This window comes from Oryza brachyantha, chromosome 9 (genome assembly GCF_000231095.2).
Source record: "Oryza brachyantha chromosome 9, ObraRS2, whole genome shotgun sequence".
Classification (NCBI taxonomy): Eukaryota; Viridiplantae; Streptophyta; class Magnoliopsida; order Poales; family Poaceae; genus Oryza; species Oryza brachyantha.
The window spans coordinates 8,546,999-8,573,230 of record NC_023171.2 but is presented as its reverse complement, the minus strand read 5'-3'; the positions used below and the strand labels follow the sequence as shown (position 1 = coordinate 8,573,230).

Sequence of the window (26,232 nt, the reverse complement as noted above, 5' to 3'; positions counted from 1 at the left end):
GAGAGGACTGATCAAGATGTCCCTGTAGTTAAGTGGACTCGTTGTTAATTACTTCTTTCGTTTCATAATGTAATATGTTTGACTTTTCGTTTGTAATGTTTAACCATTTGTCTTATTAAAAAATATGAAAATATTATTTATTTTGGTTGTGACTTACTTTATTATCAAAAGAACTTTAAGCATGACTTATCAATTTTTTATATTTGTACTAAATTTTTGAATAAGACGAATGGTTAAACGTTATAAAAAAATCAAACATTTTATATTATGAAACGGAGATAGCAGTTGTATTATAAAATGCAGGCATATTGTATGAACATAATAAGCTAGGGCTACTTTGTTTAGAAGGTCATTTGGTGGCCGAGAAGAGTTGAAATTTAGACGTGCTTAATTGGCTTGTCTGTCAGGTCGATCTGACTAACGTGAAGCGCGTGTGGTCGACAGATCTCCAAGAGATTTTGAATTGAATCCGATCTCCAACAGTGTCAAAATTAAAACGATGCACGCTCAGCGTTACCGGCACTCCGCATCGCAATCCGTGTATCGTATCCACTCTCGTTTTTTTATTTATTTTTATTTAACACGGTTGACCTTTTAAATTTATATTTAATCATTTGTCTTATTCAATATTTTTAAATCTATTAGATCATACGTCATTCTTATTGTTCCTTTAGTAATAAATCAAATCATAAGAAAATACACTCTCCGCTTTTCGACACTTGACTGTTAAGTCCACGTTTAACCGTTCGTCTTATTCAAAAAATATATAACTATTAAATTATTTTGTTTTAATTTGATTTATTACTAAAGGAACATTAAATATGACTTATAATTTTCCATATTTGTAAAAAATTGAATAAGATGAATGATCAAACATAGATCAAAAAATCAACGACATAAACAAAAAAATGGAGACAGTAATCAATAACTATATAATCTTTTTGATAACACGAATATTCAAATATAGATCAGAAAGTCAATGCCATCAAATAAATAAACGGAGGAAGTATACACTATTACAAATATAACATTTTAAAATTAAGCAGTGGAAAAAAGTCGAACTTACCTCACTGAACTATTGGTCGAATTACGTACCCGTGGCATAGATCTACGTATCTAACTTTTCACACTGAATAAATGACTCCATCGAGCATTGTTCTCAATAATTTTGGCCTAAGCATATACATGTAGCGCCAATGTGGAACCCAATCAGCAAAAGAAAAAAAAAGAGAACATGCAGCGCCAATAAAATTTATATGTTAAATATAATCATTTAAATTTTGGTCATCAAAATTTGATAATTTAGAAATTACTGGTAGTCAAAGAAATAGTATCGATCAACGCTCCAGTGAATACAAATATAATGGAAAATGATAATGCATTATATATATCTTGCATAAAAAAACAAAGGGTGTTTCTTTACGATTTTTAACGTAAAGATAATCAAGAGAAATAATTTTTATGCAATGCTGTAATTGGTGACTTGGAGCTGACTTGCAAGCTGCTTTCAAACTATTTTTAAAAGTAAATTGAGGACCTAGCCACAGATAGCGATCGACTGACACGGACCGTATCGGTCTGGGCATTCTAGTCAATGTAACCAATTTGCAGAGACTTCAGATTATTCTGTACAGTCGTCAAGTCATTTTAATCACTCGTGGATGACCACCAATACTCCATCCGTCCATATTTGATAGGGCATCGTCAATATTTACTATCTGTTTTGTAAATAAGTATAGGCCTTACGTCAGTGTGTATTAGTTATTGATGTAGCCACCTATAGTAAAAAAAACAAAAGTGGCTAGTAACCTGGACCCCACCATCACAAGCCTGAGAGAGAAAGCCTGAGAGAGAAAGACGAGAGAAATCATTTGTTTATTCCTTATAACTTGGTAGTAAGCATATTATATCTGATATTAACTACTTACTACTCATACAATATATATTATCCACTTTAGATGCACATTGTGGATGTCCAAGTAGAAGAGGTTTTAAATATTTTAAGGGGCTTAAATGAATGTCCCAAAATCCGTAAGGAACAAATTAAAGATGGTCAAAGACTTGAAGTGTGTGGTTCAGGTAAATGAAAAAATAAATAAGAGTTAGTTTGATGAGATAAGTAGTACTCTCAAATTATACATATATGACTGATATGGAATATTAATTCATCTTACTAGAGATCAATCTGCTATCAAAAACATTCTCCGGGATAAGCCTTTTTCATGGGCCAAGCCTGAGATACTAAGGGGTGTCGTCTAAGATAAATGTTTCTGCAATATTATGTATAATATTTTATGATGCCATAACAAATTGAAGGTTATAAGTAGGGTGGTATATCTTATTGAGATTTTCCTTTTTTTGATTTTTTTCCCTTAATTTTAAGGCATATATGGCAGGTTTTGCTTAACGGTTCTGCTAATAGATATGTTGTGTGATTTTGTTTCTGCTAAAGTCACATGAATGTAATTGTAATACGATTATAGTAAATTTAATATGTAACTATCATATATTATATTACAATATAACTAAAATATAATTATAATATAGCTACTCCATCTTATTTATATTATGAGATGTTTTAACTCTGTCTAGCTAGGTCCATTCATCCATCAACACATATATACATATGTTTTATATGGACAATTTTATCATCCAAATAAAATACCTCTATGTACTAAACTTTACTCTTAAAATTTTGCAACCTCAAGATACAGAGTAACTAGAAGTACCCAATTTTACACTAGAAAACGTGATATTTTCCGGTAATTTCTCAAGTTGGTGAAATTGCCAGTTTTACATATGTGTCCAGATTCATTAGAATCCATATAAATCTAAAGGGAGGAAAATCATCCGTTGATGGTATATATGATACGTACTCATAGGGACAGCCATAATTAATGATCATAATAATCTTATCTAAATACCTGTTGATCTTTTCATACGATTATCTGAATATATTTTATATATAGTATTTTATATTTATTATTATGAAATTGAAAGCGGCTTCCTTCGTTCGTCTAAAGTACACAAACTCATGGCAAGATTAATCAAACAAGGAGATCAACCAATCCGATTGCCACGCGCATGCAAGTTGTGTTCGTGATTGGGCTCGTGGGCTTTTCATGCTCTCGGGGGTTGGGCTCACGGTGTACAATAGTTGTTTTCCGCCCATTCTGATGAGCAAACGTCATAATACTAGAGTTATATGGTGTATATCTTCACAAATATCTTTGTATATCTCTACTATATCTCTATCTCTACCTGTATCTCTATCTCTTCTGTATACTTCAAAAATCTTAGTTGATTCTATCGGTGCTTCCATCAGACCTGAGAGAAACAGCTCACACTACAGCAATACAGCTCTACACAGATAGCCAAAACGAGTTTATACAGACGGTTGCACGACCAACCTAGCACCTATTGTCAAGGATAATAGCCGCAATCTCATGCGGGCAGCACTAACCACGTGAATATAGTGAGTGTCGCAGGCTGTCATGCTACACCGGCCGCATGCGATAATTCATCATAGCAGGCGATCGTAGAGCCCCTTTCTACGATAATCCATCTTTGCGGACGATTACGTTATACAGATAGCCTGCATAATATTTTGTCAAAGAAAATATATATTGTTTTGCTTGATACGTGCATATTAATTCAGAAATCACACAGAGAAATACAGTTGTAATTTTGATACCAACATATTTATAAAGAAATCACATAAAGAAATTCAATTGTAATTAAACTTAGTACATATATATAAAAAATTTCTAATAAAAAACGCCTTGTCAATTTTTTTCTTGATCCCACTATGCCAACTTCTTCTATGTGGCATTTGACAACATGCCAACATGGTTGAAAAATGTACCGAGAGCATTGCAACAATCCTGGTGGATGAAACGGCATATGTCGGCATGAAAATTGTTTAATGCCTTGTTATCAAAGCATTCCGTCCCAGGCCTTTTCTTAAACTATAAAAGAAACAAAATAGTATCATCAAGTACCATCCGACTCACACTCGCACAACAATGTTAACGGTAAGATTTTGGTAAAATTTGGTACAGGGCATCGAAAAAACGTGTAATTAGCAGGTAGACACGGTAAGATCACGAATTTGCTGCAAGACACCACAAAAATGTGGTAATTAGCTGGTAGACACTCTGGTCATTATTTTATTAATTTCAGAGTAAAAAAATTTAAAAATGGTGAGATTGCCCTCGGTGGCCAACCCGATTGCTGCGCGCATGGTAAGATCACGAAATTTTTTCAGTACACAAATGCATGATAAGGTTAATCAAACCATGAGATCAATCCATCCGATTGCTGCGCGCATGCTGTGTTCGTGATATACAACAGACTTTTTCCGCCGATCCCATGAGCAGACGTGTCATAATACTAGAGCTATACAGTGTGTATCTTTATATATATTTATATATATATATATATATATATTTATTTATATTTATATATCTCTACGATATCTATATATATATATATATAGATATATATATAAAACCATTCTCTAAAACCAGCCTTTCTTTCTTATTCTTATTCCCCTGAGCGATCGACCAGCCTTTCTTTCTCTTTCTCCCGGTGAGATGAAAACAAAGCAGCGAATGGAACTGCAGCAGTAGCGTGCCTTCGCACTCATGGCGAGTACATTGTCCCTTTGCCTGAGGCCCTGGGCTATATATAAGGCCTGGTAGACCACGTCGAACGTTTGACCGGATGTCGAAAGGGGTTTTCGGGCACGAATGAAAAAACAAATTTCAACTCACACTGGAAATCGCGAGACGAATCTTTTGAGTCTAATTAATCCATTATTAGCACATGTTGGTTACTATAGCACTTATGGCTAATCATACACTAATTAGGCTTAAAAGATTCGTCTCACGATTTCTCCTATAATTATACAATTAGTTTTTATTTCCATCTATATTCGATTTGATATTTTTAAGAAAAACTTTTAGAAACTAAACAGACCCTAAACCAAGTGTTCTTGACTGCGTGCCACAGCCACGGAGCATTTAACCTTTTGTCACTTTTAGAAATAGCACATAACATATTTATGACCTGCTGTCTATGACATGTAGGCCCCCATATATCTATGACATGAGGACTCAATAATAAAAATATTAGTGTTATTTTCAAGAGTGACAAAATATTAATTATTCCCACAGCCACAGTCCGGAGGATACAGAGCCCAAGAGCAGAGCGAGCAAGCGCGAGAAAACGCAACACCAGCTCAACAAGCAGCGTCCGGCCGATGTTTATTATATCAGACATTCTCCCTCTCTCCTCCGTCTTTAAATGTTTATCCCGCTAACTTTTTCTTTTAATACACGTTTGATCATTTGTCTTATTTAATTTTTTTAAAATATGTAAAGTTATATATATATATACATAAAAGTATACTTAACAATAAATAAAATAATATAAAAATAATTAGTAATTATGTAAATTTTTTAAATAAGATAAATAGTCAAACGTGTATTAAAAAGTAACAGCGTCACAACATTTAGCGACGGGAGGTCGTACACGAGCAGAGCGATCAAGCCTATATAAGCGAGCCTCCTGCTGCGCTCTAGTGTGCTGAGGCGACTGGGGTTCGCTCGGTGAGTGATTGGGTGGGCCGGCTATATGAGCAGTCTCGTCGCGAGGATCGGCACCGTCGTGCGGTCATCTATGGCGGCCACGGCCGTCGCTGGCGTCGGGAGGGAAGCTAGCTCCCAGAAGCGGCCACGTCGGGTCAGTGTGAGAATGGAAGATATATATATATATATATATATATATATATATAAACTTCTCTAAAACCAGATTTCAAAAGAACAGAGGAAAAATGAGGTTCAATCGACCAAAATGAAGTGACGCATGCACATGTTCTTTTTTTTCTCTTCATAACAGCCCGTCTCTAACTACACAACTCTATTCACCTCCACTGTCCATACCTCTCAAAAGTCTAGAGTAGTTAACAAGAAAGAATTGTCCATTCATTCATTCATTCATTCCAGCACTGTGTTTTCCTCCTCAGTCCTGGAGGAATGCAGTGGTTCAAAATGGACATAATGCTTTTCCATGCCCAGGGAGTGAAGAAGCTCGTCCTCGCACAAAATCTTCGGTGCCTTGGACTTCTCCATCAGAAGAATGCCCTCAGCTACTCCTTCAGTATTGCAACCTTCTGGCATGTCGCTACCAAATACTAGGCTCCGGTTCTGTGGATTGTTTTCAGTTCTATCAACACAGCAGCTCGTGATGAATTTCTCTGTGGCGTTTATTTTTAAATTCTGAGTTGTCGGAATAGTGACGGACTCGTTGTTAGCTGGGTAACAGCATTGAATCCCCAATTCGGATTCAATTCTCTCCTTCAAGAAAGCCATCTGAGGCTTTTCACCATGAACAAGAATTACATGATTGGGTGAAAGAAATTCAGTAAGATCCATGATCCCCTTTGAGTCTGTATGAGGACTGAACGATAATTGATGGATCTGTTGCACAAAGAAGAAAACTTAGTATAGTACAAACAGGGAGTACAAAGGTTTGTAATAGGAATTTCAAAATAGCAAGATAATCAAAGGGGCAAAATGGAAAATTTAAGATATCAGATGATCTGGCGTTGCTAATATTTATGTTTTGCACTCTAGAGATAATATTATAATACTTGAATATATTTTAAACAACAGAAATTTGAGAAATCATGTTCCACAATAATCAGATGTGAAAGAACTAAGTTCTAAGCAGGATCATTTTCCTTGAATTTGAAAACAAACTCTCTTTACACAAAAGTGGAAATAAAGTGGAGCAACCTGACATCTGACATCAATATGGGTGTCCTTGTCTATGTCAACCTTGGTAGGTTTTCCAGACATCAACTTATGGCCGATAGTTCCAGCAACACAATATCTACACGGAAAGCAGCAAAGTAAGGTGATCTCAAAATACAACAATACAAAGATCACAGAATAAAAATTGCAAGCAAGCAGTCCAATTTCCTTTTCCAGAAAAATATAGAATTTGGTCACAAGTCACAATTGAAGCAGAAAAATGCATATATGAATGATAAAGAAACATTCATATATCCAATAAAAAGGACAGCATCGTTATGTCCAATTGTCCTAGAAATCGAGAAGTAATTTATTCAGCAAACAAACAAAGTTTCTAACAATATCAGGAAATAGGGAAGAAACAATATATTACGAAAGTTTAGAATAATACCCAGGAAGTGTAACTAGATTTTTTTCTGATGGGGCCCATTTCTTAAACACCTCCAGGGAAAATCCACCGCTAATCATACCAGGTGTTGCAAAAAGAACACATGGACCAGGATTGTTAATGAAGGAACGCTCAAAGTGGCAAACTGCAATATGAGAAAAAAAAAATCAATGCTGTCTGTACATAACAGAAACCCAAATGTTTCATACTGCAGGTTTATAAATTTTCCCTCAAACAGATGAGCTCTATCTTCATCCTACATATGATTCAAATGAGGTGTTTTTCAAGGACATACCATGCTTGAAGTCAAATGGGTTATGAACTGTGTAGCTGTTCTTGATCTTTTGGCTAGTCCATCCAATAAGCATTTTGTAGTACATGTTAGCTTGAACGGTTAAACCTATCAAATAAATACAACCATAAATAAAGTGGAAAATACATACAAGCAAGTTAAAGTTGGACAAATATGCGCATACCAGCTGAGAAATAAATAGGAATCTTCAAGTTCATCCTTTCCCAATAGTCATCCAATAGTATGCATAGCTCCTGACACACATCGGAGGAGAAGATTGGTAATATGCCGCTCCTGTATTCTCAAAAAAATATGCCACACCTCAAAGTAGGTTTCTATAAAATGCCACCGTGGAGATTGCGTTCAATAAAATGCCAGTCTCTGCATAGCTACATCTATGTTTTGCCATGGAGTTTCAAGCTAATATTAATTTCTTTTCCGCATTAGAGCTGTGTATCACTTCTGATTACAGAAGTTTCAAACAGCATACTCCGAAGGAATTTTTTTCCAAAAGGATCTACTCTTAACCGTGATAATATAACTCATCAAAAAATTAAATAAATCCTCACATATATTTAAGAGAGGAGTGGTGAGTACCTGTGCTCTTCCAAGAGCAAATGCCGGAATTAGAACTTTGCCACCTCCAGAGACACACTTATGGACCTAGATAAATAGACTCTCATCAAAGTGATGACTTTACTAAGCACTATATGCGAAATTTGCAAGTAAAGATCATAAATATTCAACGTGTCCATACAATCAACATAATTTATTTTGGACAATGTATCAAGACTTGAAAAAAGAAAAAGATAAACTCTTGGCTAATCACAAGTTGTACTTAGTATTTTGTGAAAACTAATTCCCTGGAGGTATTCATGCCATAGAGATGCACAAAAGTACAAAACTATTTAAGTTTGCACAGTACTACAAGCAGCCCAATCATGAGCATCGATAAATGTAGCACATATCTTTCATCACCAATTCACCATGGAGATTGCGTAAGTGTTACAAAAGAAACCAAGTACAGAAAAGGAACCAGATATATTGGTTGTGTGAAGGTTTAGGTTTCATACCGCTTTTAAGAACTCCCTCTCTCGGGCATGCTTTGAGTCACGCACAGTTTTAGCATAAGTTGATCTGCAGATGGAAACTTTACTTTAATACTTACACATTGAACCTAAAACATATACACCAAAGAACTGCACCTCAATATTCCATTCTATTGGTAAACATTACAAAACAAGGTAGACCACAATTCCATAAAACCAATTATAATTCATTATATTTGAACTAAACATCACAAGGAAAATGTAGCAAAATATGCCTAGCAAAATGAGGTCTCCAGCTACATATAGGTTGGAACATAGGCTAACAGGAGGAACCAGATACTTGGTTTGTTGGTATGTAGCTGTGTGGAAAACCTGATATCATAAAGACAGTTGCAGAATTAAATGACAGACACACAAAGATCTATAAGAAACAAGATGACAAATTACTACTATGTGGCGCTAAAACATAATTACATAACAAAGAACCTGCAAAACTAGGCCAACATTTCAAAGGTAAACATGATGCATAAGAGCATAACATAATTGATTCTAGCATACTCTGTTATCAAGAGATCCAACTTCAGACGATCAATTTGCGCTGCTCCAAGATGTCTATCTGGTGTCATATTGTAATCTCCAGTGTACACAACAGCAGCATCTCCAACTTTTGCATAAATCATTGCAGCCCCTAGAACCTTGCATGTGGAAGTATAATGACAAGATGAGAAAGTACAGAAGAATAATAACATTACCTTCCCAAGAATTTAAACAATGGTACTGCATTGAATATGGGACAGACAAGTATACAGCACATACATGTCCAGCATAATAGGCACAGATCAAAAGGTCCTTATCTACTTGAATGGTCTGCTTCAGGTCCAATGGTATAACTGTAGGGGTCCAATGAAATAACCAAATGAGAACTGTCATACATGCTAACATGCATACTTGTATGCCAGCACAATATCTAAGTAGACTAGTAAACGAAATGTGAAACCGAGCACGCAAGCGCAACATTACCTTTCTTCATACAGCGTAGGATGTCCTCATAGCTATATTGCTCTTCCTCTCCTCTATGATCTACCATAACTTTCCGATAGTCTTCCAGCATCAATGGAGCTAGAGCCTTTGTTGGGTACTGCTTGAGGTACAACGATTTTAGTTATGAGACGAAGATCAATCACTCAGCGAGAGAAGTCAAGCTTTCACATGCTACCGATGGACCATATCAGTAGGCTCACTGAACCCCTAGGCCATCAAACATTTTTATGCAGGGCCATGACCACTATGCAAGTACAGTCAGTTGCAGCCAACTCACAAGTTGAGTGGATATTAGTGTTTGATAGGTGAGATGCACCAAAACCCAAACTATGACAAGTTGATTTGGCATCCAGATCCAGCCCCAATCTTTTATTATTAATGAAACCCCATTCCACCTAGGTACACCAAATCCACGCCATCATAACATAATCTAGTTAGAACTCACCGTCATGTAAACTGGGCCGTGGTACCCGCAGACCTCGGTGAAATATGGCAGCGCCCCTATATGATCCAAATGGCTGCAACGCACAAACTTCAGAAACGTTATTAACCGTGCGAGAAACTGAAGATACTGCTATTATTTTGGCAAACATACAAGTGGGTGATGACGACGCAGGAGATGGCGGCGGTGTAGTCGGAGGCGCCGGCGGCGAGGACGCGCGGGAAGTCTGGGTAGCGGCGGTGGTCGTGGTAGCCCATGTGCATGCCGCAGTCGAACATGACCCGCTTCCCGCCGATGGTGACCACCACGCAGCTCTTCCCGACCTCCTGCCCTGCCCCTGCTCCAACTCGCATCAACCAATCAATCAATCCGTGGAGAAGAGGAGAGGGGAGGACTAGAGGAGGACGGGGCCCGAGGTGTACCTAGCACGAGGCACTCGATGGCCATGCCGCAGCCGCCGCTGCTGCCCCTCCTCCTCCCGCGCCGCCGCCTCCCCGCGAAGGCGGCTCGTCGTCTCCGACGAGGGCGTGCGGCTGGCTGGTTGGGGTGGCCTCCCGCTAGAAGGAGATGGTTTCCGCGGGCCGTGGGCCTTTTGCTCTCTATGCCCATAACATTCTCGGCCTCCAGGCCCACCACGTCATAACATTTTTTTTTTCGACGAGAAAGACCTAGCTGTTGTGTTGTGACTTGTGATCTTCTTTCTTGACTGCAACAAGAGCTCTATCGTTTGCAACCAGGTGCTGAATTATTTTCATGACGTAAAATTTCTATTCTTGTCTAGATTTATATAAATATATATATATATAAATTATATATATTCTGGCTCTCTAGTTTTTTCTATGAAATGAAAGCGCATCTCTCAGCGGTCTCTTTTATTTCACAGTTTCATAGACTTTAAATTTCTGCATAAGAGTAATTGTTGGATGAGAGAAAAATAGGAGGTGGATCCTGTATAAGATCGAGATGAAAGAAATGTTTGACCTCAATGAACTTTCATTTGGTTTTCATTTGCTTGGAAACAACACCACGAGCCTTTCATTAGAATAAAAGAGTTCTCTTCTCTTTCCTAATTAAATTCTTACCGTGTCATCGAAAAGTTTGATGTGATACCTAATTAATGTCAAATTAAAGGACCAGTGAGAATGGCCTAAAAACTATTACTGTGCGAGAATAAATGAATAGTCGATATATGTATATGGATGTGTGCAGTTTGTGTGTTAATTAGTTGCATAAATATGTTGCAGATGGGAATTCCAAAAATAGATGTTTTCACTGGTTTTGCTGTATCATGTTCTATAAAAACTGTTATTAGATGAAATTGAGATTAGAAGATGAAGATGAGGACATGTTGCCATCTGGTGTATATGCTATATGTAGATTTAATTCTATGCAATTGGCAAAGTCGGACTTGTGATTCTTCATGTTTATCCTCTCTGGATGATAGGCATAGTGTTAGTGAAATGCCACTTGAGAACTCATATCATCACACTGGACATAGAATTACTAGCTTCAATTAATAATCCTTCATATACTTGACGCACATACAATTGGAACAAATAGGATCATAACAAGAGATTAAACAGGTGATCAGCACTGATCACATCTTTACAGTACACGAGTTCAGATGAATTCTGGAGATCGTACTGTCTATAATTTGATTCAAAAGGAAGGACATACGGGAGACTGCCAAAGATGCTCGGTTGCCCTCTGCACGCGCCGGAGGCTCTTCGATCAGATGCAACGCCCCTGCAGGCTGCAGGCCCTTCTGCCGCCGTCAGCCATGGCTTCTCCGGCGACGCACGGCGGAGTGGATGATGATCTGAGACCAGCCAACGACGAGGAAGGCCATGGCCAAGGGAATGCTGCAAGATTAGTGATGGATTAGCAATGCTGGGCCTTTTTCTAGGCTCGAGCTGGGAAGGATCTACTTAGCATATTCTTTGAGCACAAACTTTTTCTTGGCACCTTTGTGGCTCTCTTCTTTAATTATTCTTTACAACCAAATGGAGATCTAAGTGCAAGCTTTCCTGGTTTGTCGCTCTGTGGAAGTGGCCTCCGGTTCTTTAAACCAAAAAAAAAAAAAAAAAAACAAGCGCACTTGTCAGCTGGGAGATCTTTGAAGTTGGTCCCAGTCATGTGTCATCACAAGACACTAACAATTCGATTAGTGTTTTCGCACATGCTCAAGCAAACAACTTGTTTTCAGTAGCGAATTGGTAATGTGATAGTTTAGTTTAATAACTTACTGCATTTTCTGTTGTGATCGTGCGATCTTAGGACGATGCAGTCTCAGGATGTGAAGCAAAGCATTGCATGTCTTGTGTTTAAAAATGAAAAGCATTACTAGATTGCGGAAACACGAGTTGCCAAAAACGTGTGGTAGTTCTTACAACTGTTTGGTCAGAATTACACCTGGTCCTTTTTTAAAAAACTCTTATGGATGCATTCGTTGACCATACATATCTGAAGTTCAATTCAATTTTCAATGCCATTTATCTATCACAGGCCTTGCTTCCATACAGGATGCACTGCCACTCAAGATTGATGTGGTTCTCAAAAAATGTGTCTCTCTGCTTCACCATTGGACTGCTGGAATTCTTTGAAAAGGCGAAGCAGCACCCAGGGTTAAGTGCCTTTTCGGCCTAATCATGCTACAGCAGCACATTCTCATTTACTTGGACGTTGCAGCTGATGATCTGATCGATGCTTGGAATTCTCATGCCCAATTTGGCAAAGCACCACCACTAATACTATGCACATCACCCTTTTTATTGCTCGACAATGATGCATCAGCAAACTCTCTTCTAGAACCTGTTATGAGGAATGCCACTACCATTGGTTCTTGCTTCTCTTGCTAGATAATGGAAAACTATTTCATCTGTTCATTTGATCATGACTGATGAAGCAAAATAAAGCTGTGAAATGAAGCACCAACTAGTTACTACTGATTGGCCTGACAATTTTCATCTAAAAATTGCTATGCGTACGACTCGACCATCCAACAGCTGCAGCGCCACTCACTTAACCCTCTTTACCTAATCAATGGTCGCAGTGTTTTAGTCATACTCAGGAAGTACAATGGGTCGTATATAGCGGGACTGTTTTGATCTCGGTGGTATTTAGGGTTGACATGATGCTCCAGATGCAACACGTGTAGGTGAGCTTCTTTCGGTGCCTGGATCTCTGAAGTGGCTGGGCACATGGAATGAACAATCTCTGTGGGGAGCAGAGCAGGGCGCATTATTGAAGTGCCCAAGTCGCATCCCTGGCTTTTTCTGAAGGATGTTCAGGAAGACAACAGCATCGACACTGAGATCCACTTTCTGTTGTGGCAGTGACTCACTGGATCGACCAACTTTTTAGCTTGTGTTTGTGGCAGCCGTTTGTCCGGTGCCAAGCTCGAACTCGTATGCTTAAAATGATTGCCAATGGTAAACTGCATTCATGGAGGAAAAAAAAATTAAAGTAACCCTGCCAAGTGCCAGCTGAGTTTGACTGAGGTGAGGCTAACTAAACTCAGATGTCCCCGTATTTTGGCATTTGCTTATATTTATAAGATAAAATTTAAACTTTTAACTATAAATTTAGAGTTGATGTTGAGAATTTTTTTCATTGTAGTTTATTTTTCCAGTTTAGGTTTTTAAATCACTTGAGCATGTATTTAAAATTTTCTTTCATAAATTATTTTCTATTTACAAATTGTAGTTTATTTTCCAGTTTAGGTTTTTTAAATCGCTATGAACACGTATATAAAATATTTATTCGTAAATTATTTTCTGTTTACAAATATGTCGTTTGACTTTTTTATTTTAAAAATCCAAAAGATGACCCTGAACATTGGCAGTGAGTAACAAGACTCGTGTGTTTGTTACAAAGGGAACAACCAACTCTGAAGACCAACTCTGAAGAAAGGGCTTGCTTTGCTGCGTTAGGTAGGCTATGATCATCAGGCTCTCGTGGAGCATTTCATTTGCTCGCGTTGCAAGAAAGGAACATTCGTCGTCGTCTCTTTCTCTTTCATTTTTCTTTTTGGGTGATTGCTTGGTTAAGCCGACCTTGATCTGATTCTTTTCTTGGTGGTAGTTCCAAAGCAAGCTGGGTGATTAATGTACGTTTTGGCTGCATGGTTTGTCCGGTGAATTTTTTTTTTTTTTGGCTTTTTGAACGAGCAGATTCCATAGCCAACCTTTTTTTGTGGCACACTTCGGCTCCCTGAATTCTCGCGTGGAGCTGTAGACGAATCAAACAAAAATACTAAGTTATTTTCTTAAGATAATAAAAGTCATTCTGGCCTTTTATCTCAAATAAGTTGTAGCCAATTATTAAAAAATAAGTAGGTTGAACGCTTGTGGATAACAAAATCACGATTTAAGTTGAAAACAAGAATAATACTTAGAATATCAGTCTAATGACCAAAAAATCCGAGCAGCTTGTGAGTTGTATGTAGTGTTTGTCTTCCTTAAAACAAGAAGCATAGTCTCCTAGATTAGTAGTCAATCATTATATTCACAAGATTCCATTCAGACCAATCCCATCCATCCATCTTAGATTGGACGGTCCAAACAATTGCGCTGACGTGGCCAACCCCTCCACCCACCCAGGACACCACCCTTTATATGTAAGATTCAATTTTGCTCGCACCGTAGCTGGAGACTAACGTTGAGCAATAGCGAAGTCACTGTCTTGTAACTGAATTATTGGTCTAAATCTTACCACCATCGTAATATCATCACTTAGGACACCTCACCAACGAAGGGGCTTCAATGATGTCTTCAAGATGACCGCTTTGGATATCTAAAACTAGATTTTTCATATAGAGAGTTCACTCCGAAGCATCAAGGTGAGGAAAGATGCTATGACACCACCTATAGAAGGTTAGTGTCACTCATATACATCATCGATGTCGGTTAAACATTGTTGTTGCCTCTAGAACTAGCTCCACACTGTCAACGGAGTTGGATAGGTACATGTCGGTACCAACATAGGTGAATTGAGGACCAAGGGCATACCACTGCTCATGTCATCAGCTACACATTCACTCAAGTCGTCTTGCGCACCTGATTGGTTGTTCTTGGTGGCATCCAAATCTATAGCCCCCAACTACCGTATCCATGAGTCCTCATAGACCGTGCCACCTCACGACTCGCTATAGCTCACCCTCGTTCGATGGTGCCGCCGCCTTACCTCGTGTCTTGCAACGACTTTCCTCATTGATGTTCAGGTCTGGCAAGGCCTTATAGGCACCTATATAAGTCCCCATCGTCCCGTGCTGCACTCAACCATCGAAGGTGATGCCTTATTGTGACCCTGACACCCTCCCTACACGCCACTCCATCGTCTTACGTTGGCGGTGATGAGAAGGACATGGGTTGCAGCTAGGGTTTATATGACAACTAAATTCTTCAAAAATTAGAGTTATATTTTTCCTAAATTCACAACTCCATATCTATACTAATATAAAAAGGAGGAGTTATAATTTTTTTATGGCCACACCAATAAATGTACACAAAATTTACTCGATTAATTTTCCACCATTAGATTTACATATCCAATGGTCCAGAACGATCTAAAACAACTCTCTCTTGCAATCCTACATAGGACACACCCCCTGACTACTCCACCAAAATCGTCCCCGACTCCTCCACCAAAATCACGACGCTCTCCCGGACGCCAGCAAGCCACCATCGTAGCCCGGCGCAAGCTGTCACTGGCCCGCTCTTCCCACCAGCCACGGTACTGCCGCCTGCCCCCATCAATTGGTGACTACCCCCAACCTCCGACCAGCCGACGTCCACCTCCAGCGCCCCAACGCAGGTCGCCGCCGCCGCTTCCCGCTATCGTCTGCCCCACTCCGACCGGCTGGCGCACACCTTCGGCGCCCCAGCGCAGGCCGTCGCCGCCGTGCCCGCTCTCTCGATCGGCGCCGGCACCAAAAATTTCTTTGTTTTGGTTGGATCTCTTTCCCTTCCACTTTACTATTTGATTTTGTCTTAAACAATTAGCAACAAGTTCTTATTTGATTGTAGATTCACTTTATATATAGTAGGTTCATAGACATAAAATGTTTAAGAATAAATATTGTGGAACGTGTATTGTATGTGCACGATTACTAGTTATCTTTACAATTTAGAAGCTCTATGAAGACTACTTAGAGCAAGATTAATAAGGCATCACGTCACAAAACTAGTGGCAATTGGTTTCATGCTAGGTTCCACTCTCAATGGTGTATGTGTGCGGTTAGCATGCAGGGCCTGGGCGTGCACTCTAGTGCACAACCAACATCAATAGCCTTTTTGTCATGTTCCTTGTAATATTTTTTCCTCAATCTTAATACCATTTGGATAATTTTCTTTCGCCATACAAAAATTTAACATTGATTTATCCCAGAACTATAAACTTATAACTCATAAAGATAATAGTGTTATGCGTATAAACCCTAGCAGAAAATATAAGAAAGGTCACTTCTGAACGCATAAGTCTAAAAAATATCATTGATGAGTATAAGTTCTACAAAATACGATCATACAAACGACTTTGTCTAATAAACACCATCGTCATTAGGGTTCTGTCCATCTTGCGTCGTTAAATAATCTTATAGCATCTAACTGAGAATTGCCGATGGAATACTAATAATGATGATATTTATTAGACAAAGTTGGTTGTAGAGTGATATTAGGTAGAACTCATACTCACGATGACATTTTTTAAAATCTGATATTTGTTAACATTATTTCTTAGATTTTCTCAAACCATAAAAGTCTATAGTTAAATTATAACTTCACAACTAATAATTGTGTGGATTATTTATTGATCTCAGATAAACCGTTTACGCCTCGTAATCAGGCTATTAGCCGGGGTGGGCAGAAAAAAACAAAAACGGAACATCCATACCAAAAAAAAATCAATCATTAATTTGGTCCGAGTTAGCGAGACCGATTTTTTTTTTATCAATTCGGTCGGCCCCATTGGTTAATAAAAAGACCAAATTAAAAATGAAACTCCAAACACAACCTACAACCCACTAATCCAACGTGATTAAACCACACCCACCCCACGTCGCTTTTTTGTCAGGACCAATTAATCATATGTTTTTAACTTAGGAAATCTAGTTTTTATACGATCGTAAACCAAAGACCAAATTAACCGAGTCGAGATGGCGAGACGTGTGACCCCCGCTCGCATCCCCGACCCAACTCCGCCGGCCGCGTCCATCTCCAACCAATCCCCGTCGTCTCCCACCGTCTTCCTCGCGCGAGCCCCCACACACGCTCTCTCTCGCCGCCCGTCCAGGCGAGGCCGTGCTGGATTCTCCCGGGTTCGTTCTCTCCTCCTCCTGTGCTTGCTGCAACCTGAGTGCAGAGAGCAAGCTCGCGCTGGTCTTGGTTGGTTCGTTCCGTCCCTCCCTTGTGGTCGATCTGACTCCAGTCCCAGGGGGATCTCGCCTCCTGTTCCTCGCGCCTACATCGCGCGTCGGCGGAGGGGCTGCGGTTTCTATTGTGACGCTGATCCGGGCGGAAATTGAGGCTTGCTTGGGATCAAATGGAAGCAGTCTGGCTGGCACGCCTCCTAGGAAACAATTTTGCGCGTCGTCGTTTGGAGGTTGCCGAAAAATCCCCCATAGTTTTTTGGGCTCGATGTTTGAATGGGTCGGGTCGTTTTTTGCTGAGTCTCCGCACATCGCTGCTCGCTCTGGAATTGGTCAGATAGTTGCTCGTTGATGGGGGGAAGACGGTTAATCACTTATCGTTTTCCTGCCTTGCTCTGATGATGTGTGCAGCACTCTAGATCTTTGAGCTTGTTCAGTTCTAACTGCAGCCATTTGTGTCCTGAGAATCATTTATATGTTGTGCTAGTGATCCAAGAACAGTTTCGTCCTTAGCTTGCAGCTCACAGCTTTGAACAGCTGTGTATGCGTTTTCTATCTTTCATGCATCAGGCATTGGCTATCTTTCTATGAGCTGTTTGCAGCCACGGACCTGATTGTTTCATCTACATTTGCAGGATTGATGTTGATGCCATCAATTTAGAGCGATATATCTGAGTTCCTTGGAGGAGGCTAAAGTCCTATGCTACCTTTCCAAGGTTGTTTCAGGTAAGACCTTTCTGGGATGAAAGGTGGGTGTCTACATAGACCTCTTCTCAGAAAACTATGCCTCGGCCTCGCGGCTCTCCTCACCGTGCTGGTTGTTATCTTGTCACTGGAAGAAGCTCCAGTGCTCACGATCTTCAGCTCAACACCAGAAAAGTTGAAAATTTTATCTCAAGGTTCTTCCCTACTTTTTTTCTCCTGAAATTTAGATACTACTATAATGGATTGTTATGCTGATTAACATTAACTCTGCACTATCCACCCTATGCTATTGCCATTTTTGCTCACAAGTTCATTGCATGGCCCTTCTGATGTCAGGTTTCCTACAGCAGGAGCAGCAACTTCTTGCAGATAGTACTGCTAGACGGAACAAAGGTAGTTTTAATTGCTTGTATGACATGTGCTAAGTGCAATACTGCATTTTTCATTTGTGTACTGCTGACTGATGCTTATTGTTTGCCTCTCAAGTATTGGAAGGCAATTCCTAATGACACTGATTGTTTCCAAACATGAATCTTTGTAACAGAATCTTGTTTTTACCTCAGATTGTAATTATGCAAAAGGGAAATGGGTGGCAGACAAGAAGCGGCCACTCTATTCCGGTAATGAGTGCAAACAGTGGCTATCAAAGATGTGGGCTTGTCGAATGATGGAACGTGCAGACTTCTCTTATGAGAATTTTCGGTGGCAGCCACATGGATGTGAGATGCCTGAGTTTTCAGGGCCTAACATTTTGAGGAGGTATTATACTTCGACTTCCCTTTTGGTTTGGATGTCCTATATGACTGGACTGCTTTTAACATTTTCTGAGGCTTGCAGGTTGAGGCATAAAACTCTTGCTTTTGTTGGTGATTCTCTTGGCAGACAGCAATTTCAGTCCATGATGTGTATAGCTACAGGCGGTAAATACAGCCCAGAAGTTGAAGATGTTGGATGGAAATATGGCCTAGTCAAAGCTCCAGGTGCTTTAAGACCTGATGGGTGGGCTTACCGGTTTCCAGGGACTAATTTGACAATCCTTTTCTACTGGTCTGCTAGTCTATCTGAACTGGAACCTCTGAATTCAACAGATTCAGTGACTAACTATGCACTGCATCTTGATCGTCCAGTTACATTTTTGAAGAAGTATCTCCACAGTTTTGATGTGTTAGTACTTAACACAGGTCATCACTGGAACAGAGGAAAGTTCAATGGAAATCACTGGGAATTGTACGCTGATGGGAAACCTATAGGCAAAGGTAGACTTGCAGATCTGAACCGTGCAAAAAATCTTACATTGTACAGCATTGCCAGATGGGTGGATTCAGAACTTGTGCAGTATCCTCAAATGAAAGTTTTCCTGAGGACAATATCACCCAGGCATTTTGTCAATGGTGACTGGAACACTGGGGGAAGCTGCGGCAATACCATTCCCTTGTCTAATGGAAGTGAGGTGTTGCAGGATCATTCAAGTGACCTGCCTGTGGAGAGTGCTGTGAATGGAACTCGTGTTAAGCTTTTGGATATAACTGCTATTTCAAACCTACGAGATGAGGGGCATATCTCTAATTCTACTTTCAAAGGTAAAGCTTCAACGGGGATTAACGATTGCTTGCACTGGTGCCTTCCTGGTGTACCAGACATGTGGAATGAGCTCCTCATTGCACAGATTTAGTGCTGCATTTTAGTGTGGATTTTTTTTCACAGAATTTGTAGAGCTCCATTTGTTCTTTCTATGCAGAAGTTGTTTCACCTTAGCATTTAACTTATGGAACTTCTGGCCATCCATGTGGAAGCAGTTGACAATATCAAGATGATAGAATGCACCCAAAGACTAGAAATGATGCTAATGTACAGTTCGGTTCAGATTCGTTAGCTGCTGCTACGGAGCCTTGTAGACTAGTCCCCCAGGTACATCGAATTTTGTTTTCATTTTATTTGGAGTAAAATGCTACCACAGTCTACAGTTTGCCATGTGCACCGTATATTCTTTAGAAATACACACGCAAGTTGACCAAACACACACGCTAGTTGACCAAAGTGCTATATGCTCTTAGACTTTTTTGAGTTAGAATTCTTGTTTCATGTCTGTAACTACAAACTCATTTCGAATGTTGTAACATTTGAATAGTTTCATGTAATCATTGTAGGGGTTATACATACTCCAGAAGAAATATAAACATGGGATTTGTCCATTGTGCAAAATCTGTCGATTATCTATTTGTCTTTTCTCCTATTGGAGTGATATCTTCGCTGTGTTGCTAAACAAACAAATGAAATGCTCAGATTCACAAGTATAGGGTCTTACCAAACTGATTGGTTTATGAAGGTAGAATGGGATTTGTGTGAAGAAGATGCATAACCATTTGCCAACTACTGTCACCAGAAGCCTTCCTATAGGGCATTCAATTCACCTTGTAAATAATGTAGGGCCAACTGTCTTTCTTCCATTGGCTGCACTGTCAACAGAACGTACAAACTGATGACAAACATCTATGCCCTCATCTTTTCCCTTTTATTTATATTTATAAGTCAATTTTTAATTTAATGTTGATTTTGAGGTTTTTTAATTGTAGCTTACTTTAGATCATTTGCTTTTAGATCGCTAAGACCATGTAATAAAAATTTTATTCACAAATTTTATTTTGCTTGTAAATTGTAATTCTGTTGTTTGGACTCGAATTTTTTTTAAGAAATAATATTATTTTAATGGAAAATCGTAAAATTAGAGGCTGTCCGCAGAAAATCACAAATGTAGCTGTCTGTTGAACGGTGGGTAGTCTATTGGGCCTTGTCGAACTGTTATTGTTTGACAGGGGGCCTATCAAACACCCAACGTTTGACTGGGCCCACCACCTGGTGCCGCGCAGCCCGTCGAACTGCTGCAAGCCGATTGGGCCCTCCTACCGCCCCTGTCCATGGCCTGTCACAGTTCGACATGCTCCTGTTGAGGGCCTGTTGAACAGGGGCAATTTGACAGGCTCTGTTAAACTCGCAGCCGTTTAATCTTCTTCCCAGTCGACTGCTGGCCGTTTGATAGTGGTCCTATCGAACTACGATAGTTCGATAGGAGCTGGATTTGCGATTTTCCACGGACGGTCTCTAATTTTGCGATTTTCCATTAAAAAAATAATATTTCTCAAAAATAATCTTTGGACTCCCCTCCTCTCTCTCTCAGCAAATGACAGATTGACAGCTAGCCAATTCCTCACATGAAAATTCCTTTGACCAAATTATATCATATTAGATTTGGTGGGTAAGTCTATTTAGCAAATGTTCGCGGAACATTTTATTTAGACATATATAAACTATATGCGTATAAAATTTAAGAATATAAATTTTACATGTATAAAGCTAAATATATAAACTTTGTATATATACTTTTTTAATATAGTCATATAAACATATGGATTTAAAATAGGAAAAATCAAATCCTAGTTCTAATTGAAATCAAATATGTAAACTTTATACATATAAACTTTCCAAAAAAGGAAAAGAGTTATATGCCAAAGAGAAAATAATGACCGTTCGTGTGGGAACTTTCCGCATGATGATAATGCTTGAGAGAGAGGGGAAAGTGGTTTGGGGGTATTTTATATTAGTTTTATGCATCTAAGGTATTGTGTTTAAACGTTTGGACCTATATGTGTATCGATAAAATATTAGGGGCTAACTTGAAAAGCTGGAGAAAGGCTCAAGGTCCTCTACCGCAGCTGAGGTCGGCCCATCGCCATCGCTGAGGTCGGCGTCAGTCCGCCACCCGAGCTCCATCGTCGGGGAGAGAGAGGTGGAAGAGGGGAGGAAGCTGGAGGGGATTTGAGAGGGGAGAGAAGATGATGGCTTGGCAAAAAAAATGAAGGACTGAAATTTAAAGAGGTAGGTGATGGCTTACATTGTGGGATGTAGTACTCACCCTCAGTTTATATGGCACATGACATGGTGAAACCACTCATAGGAGTGGATTTCACTATGTATACCCTGATAGCCTAGTCGCTGATCTATTAGGTCTTCTCGCAGTTAACGCTTAGTGCATAAACAATGTGTACATGTGGCGAGTGGCCTCGTCAGTCCACGTCGACATCGTGATTATGTGGAGGAGAGAAGGTGTGGGCGATGGTGGCTCTGCAGAGTTGCTTGTCGTTTCTGCAGGAGACAGTATCCTTGTTAAAGAAAGGTACTTGCAACACCTACTCATGTGGTGTGCGCGACCAAGCTCCACCCATTGGAGGTGCGCCTTGCCATCGGAGTTCTACCTGACATCCGCGTCGGTGGCCCCGCTCATCGGAGCCGCTCCCCGTCGCTAAAGGTGCGCCCACCTGAGCCGACATCCATGCTGACGGCCCCACTGCTCCAGTTCCGCCCGCTGGAGGCGCTACCGGCCACCCAAGGTGTGGCCACCAGAGCTCCTTCCGACATCTGCGCCAGCGGAGTCACGGCCCACCGCCTGAGGTCTGCCCGTCGAAGCCGTGCCGCGCCACCCGCACCAGTCCAGATCCCACGCCAAGGAAGGGGAAAGTGGTTTCGGGTATTTTATATTTGTTTTATGTTTGTGAGGTGTTGAGTGTAAAAGTTTGAACCTATATATAAATCTATAAAATATTAGAGGCTAATTTGAAAAGTTAATGCTACTACTTGAGACACTATGCATCGTATAAACTCTAAATTTTAATCGAGCGGCTTATGTCTATGTGGCTTTTAAGACCACTCAAACGAGGATGCTTGCTGTTCATGCCCTTGGGCACCTTTAGTATTTGTTCATAAGAATGAAGCTAAAGTCTACCATGTACTATAGCGCTAATTTATTCTTTTCTCTTCAATGTACTAGTATCATCCAGCAGGAAAAGAGTTCATTTCACCGTTGCATCCCTCCCGTCTCTCCTCGCGGGCAAGTGAACCAGAAGCAGATAAATAATTTTCTAACTCTTAGATTGGATGCTAAATCTAGCACTGATGCCAAAACGTTTCTAACTTAGCATCACCCCTTCAAATTAGCACCACCCGTTCCACTTAGTGTACCTCAGCTGGTTCTCAATCTCCTCTTGTCACTCTCTTAGAACTAACGCTAGAGTTGCCCTAGCCGTGTTTGTTTGTGTAGGGGTTAACTTACCCGGACACGGAAAATGTAGTAATAAATTTGTACATGATTAATTAATTATTAAAAATATATAATGGATTAATATAAATTTTTAAAACAACTTTTTTATAGAAAATTTTTTAGAAAAAAATACATCGTTTAACGGTTCGGAAAACATATGCGTGGAAAATGAGGTTAACTTAGAGGGTGAACGGATGCGGCCCTAGTGGAGTTATTTGCTATTATGGTACTCAATAAGGTGGGATTCGTCAAAATAGTATCCTCGTCATGGGTTTCGTTAAAATGGTACTCCTAAAAGAGGGGTTTCGCCAAAATGGTACTTTGACCGATTTTAGCTCATTTTTTTATGTTTTATCACAAACTGGACATGTAAAAGGACAAATATACCCCTAACACCTACTTTATGACATAATATGAATTTAAAACAACTTTACAGTAAACGATATAAATAATAAAAATAACATCTCACGCAATAAGCAATATTTTTTTGCAAAAAAATCCCAAATGCCAAAAATAGATAATGAACATCAAATACTAATCCTTACATCATAATAGCACCACAAAATATTGTTTTTGGTATTTGGCCTCTTTTTTTCAAAAAATATTGCATGTTGCATTAGATGTGAATTTTATTACTTGTGTCGTGAGATGATATTTTTGTAATCAAAGGTTTTGCCGTAAAAGTTGTTTTAAATTTATGTTATGTTATAAAATAGACGCCAAAGGTATATTTATCCTTTTACATGTCCAGTTTGTGATAAAACAATAGAAAATGAGCTAAAACCGGTCAAAGCACTATTTTAGCGAAACTCCTCTTTTAGAAGTATCATTTTGATGAAGCCCGTAATGGGATACTATTTTAGTGAAGCCCGCTCTATTGAGTATCATAATAGCAAATAACTCTCCCTAGACCACTTTCTGCATGATATGGGTAAGTTAACGTATCTTAGTACGGAAAACGTAGTAATAGATTAGTACCTGATTAATTAATTATTAAAAAATATAAATTAGATTATTATGATTTTTTAAAATAACTTTTCTATAGAAATTTTTTTTAAAAAATATGACAAGAAAGAAAAACGAGGTGGAATAAGTTAACTACGCCGCCCCGGCCCTAGCCAACTAACCCAAGTGACAGTTCTTCAAGTATCGAGAAGAGAAGACCAGGAGGAGGCGGAGACGAGCACGCGGCGATGAGCTCCGAGGCGCCGGCCGACGTGGTGCACAGCGGCGGGTGCCACTGCCGGCGGGTGAGGTGGACGGCGGAGGCGCCGGCGAGCGTGGTGGCGTGGATCTGCAACTGCTCCGACTGCTCCATGCGTGGGAACACCCACTTCGTCGTCCCCACCGCCAGGTTCGCGCTCGACCCGGCCGCCGCGGGGTTCCTCACCACCTACACCTTCGGCACCCACAAGGCCAAGCACACCTTCTGCAAGGCCTGCGGCATCACCTCCTTCTACACCCCGCGCGCCAACCCCGACGGCGTCGCCATCACCGTCGCCTGCGTCGACCCGGGCACCCTGTCGCACGTCGAGTACAGGCACGCCGACGGGAGGAACTGGGAGAAGTGGTTCGCGGGGAGCGGCATCTCCGGCTTCTCCAAGCCCCAGGAGGCTGCTCCAGCGCCGCCGCCCCCGCCGGCGGCGGCCGAGTAAGACCTAGCTGTTGTGTTGTGAGCTTCTTCAGTGTTAACTGTTAAGAAACTATTACTGTGTGAGAATAATTGAATAATCGATATATTTATATGGATGCGTGCAGTATGTGTGTTACTTAGTTGCATAAATGTGTTGCAACCGGGAAATCCAAAATAGATGTTTTCACTGCTTTTGCTGTATCATGTTCACTAAAACTGTTATTAGATGAAATTAATTGGGATTAGAAGATGAAGATGAGGACATGCAGTTTGCCATCTGGTGCATATGTTATATGTAGATTTAATTATATGCAATTGGCAAAGCCGGACATGTGATTCATGTTTATGCTTTCTGGATGATAGGCACAGTGTTAGTGAAATGCCACTGAGACACCACACTGGACATAGAATTATTAGCTTCAATAAGCCTTCATATACTTGACGCACATACAATTGGAACAAATAGGATCATAATGAGATATAAACAGGTGGTCAACACTAAAGTTCAGATGAATAGATGAATTCCGGAGATCGTACTATCTATAATTTGATTCAAAGGAGACATATGGAACTACCAAAGATGCTCTGTTGCCCTCTGCCCCGGAGGCTTTTCAGATGCAATGTTCCTGCAGGCTGCAGACCTCCTGTCAGCCATGGCTTCTCCGACGCATGGTGGCCACAGTGGAATGGATTTGAGACCAACCAACAACGAGGAAGACTGTCTGGCAGGCCTTCTAGGAACAATGCCGTCCTTAGCTTGCAGCTCACAGCTTAAACAGTTGTGCATGCGTTTTTTATCTTTCATGCATCAGGCATTGCCATTGGCTATCTTCCATGATATGTTTCCAGGCACGTCGCTTCATCTACATTTGCAGGTTTGATGTTGATGTCATCAATTTAGAGTGATATCCGAGTTCCTTGGAGGAGGGAGGGTAAGGTCCTGTGCTACCTTACCAAGATTGTTTTAGATAAGACCTTTCTGGGATGAAAGGTGGGTGCCTACATAGACCACTTGTCAGAAAACTATGCCTTGGCCTCGCAGCCCTCCTCACCGTGCTGGTTATATGTTGTCACTGGAAGAAGCTCCAGTCCTCACAATCTTCAGCTTAACACCAGAAAAATTGAAAATTTTCTCTCAAGGTTCTTCCCAACTTCTTTCTGAAATTTACATACTACTATACTGGATTATTATGCTAATTAACATTAACTCTGCACAATCCGCCCTATGCTATTGCTCTGTTTGCTCACAAGTTCATTTTATGGCTCTTCTGATGTCACGTTTTCCTACAGCAGGAGCAGCAACTTCTTGGATATAGTACAGCTAGACGGAACAAAGGTAGTTTTAATTGCTTGTATGAATGATGCTAAGTGAAATACTGCATTTATCATTTGTGTACTGCTGACTT

At 40.0% G+C, this 26,232-nt stretch overlaps 3 protein-coding genes and 1 long non-coding RNA gene across 6 annotated transcripts; 2 read left to right on the top strand and 2 right to left on the bottom strand.

Moving 5' to 3' along the window:
- Positions 1-5,815: 5,815 nt before the first annotated feature.
- LOC102719326 (cleavage and polyadenylation specificity factor subunit 3-II) lies at positions 5,816-10,565 on the bottom strand. Its single transcript, XM_006661137.3, has 13 exons — positions 10,453-10,565; positions 10,184-10,367; positions 10,034-10,106; positions 9,568-9,685; positions 9,364-9,437; positions 9,106-9,242; positions 8,572-8,635; positions 8,096-8,161; positions 7,683-7,752; positions 7,502-7,606; positions 7,210-7,351; positions 6,801-6,897; positions 5,816-6,482 (listed from the first exon to the last, which is right to left on the bottom strand). The coding sequence occupies exons 1-13, from the start codon at positions 10,475-10,477 to the stop codon at positions 6,000-6,002; spliced, it is 1,638 nt and encodes a 545-aa protein (XP_006661200.1). The 5' UTR covers positions 10,478-10,565; the 3' UTR covers positions 5,816-5,999.
- Positions 10,566-11,519: 954 nt separating this feature from the next.
- On the bottom strand, positions 11,520-12,085 carry LOC107304963. Its single transcript, XR_001551024.1, has 2 exons — positions 11,996-12,085; positions 11,520-11,892 (listed from the first exon to the last, which is right to left on the bottom strand). It is a non-coding gene; the product is annotated as an uncharacterized LOC107304963 (long non-coding RNA).
- Positions 12,086-17,192: 5,107 nt separating this feature from the next.
- LOC102707896 (protein trichome birefringence-like 14) lies at positions 17,193-20,628 on the top strand. 3 transcript variants are annotated; one of them, XM_006660543.2, is made up of 5 exons: positions 17,193-17,345; positions 18,032-18,295; positions 18,438-18,494; positions 18,665-18,860; positions 18,939-20,628. In XM_006660543.2, the coding sequence occupies exons 2-5, from the start codon at positions 18,139-18,141 to the stop codon at positions 19,771-19,773; spliced, it is 1,245 nt and encodes a 414-aa protein (XP_006660606.1). In that variant the 5' UTR covers positions 17,193-17,345; positions 18,032-18,138; the 3' UTR covers positions 19,774-20,628. The 3 variants fall into 3 exon arrangements, with proteins under 3 accessions (XP_006660606.1, XP_015696663.1, XP_006660607.1); XM_015841177.1 differs by having other exon boundaries at positions 17,193-17,629; XM_006660544.2 differs by having other exon boundaries at positions 17,193-18,295; positions 18,939-19,681; positions 19,840-20,628.
- A 3,700-nt stretch (positions 20,629-24,328) lies between these two features.
- Positions 24,329-25,179, top strand: LOC102719044 (centromere protein V). Its single transcript, XM_006661136.3, has one exon. The coding sequence runs from the start codon at positions 24,387-24,389 to the stop codon at positions 24,846-24,848; it is 462 nt and encodes a 153-aa protein (XP_006661199.2). The 5' UTR covers positions 24,329-24,386; the 3' UTR covers positions 24,849-25,179.
- Positions 25,180-26,232: the final 1,053 nt, after the last annotated feature.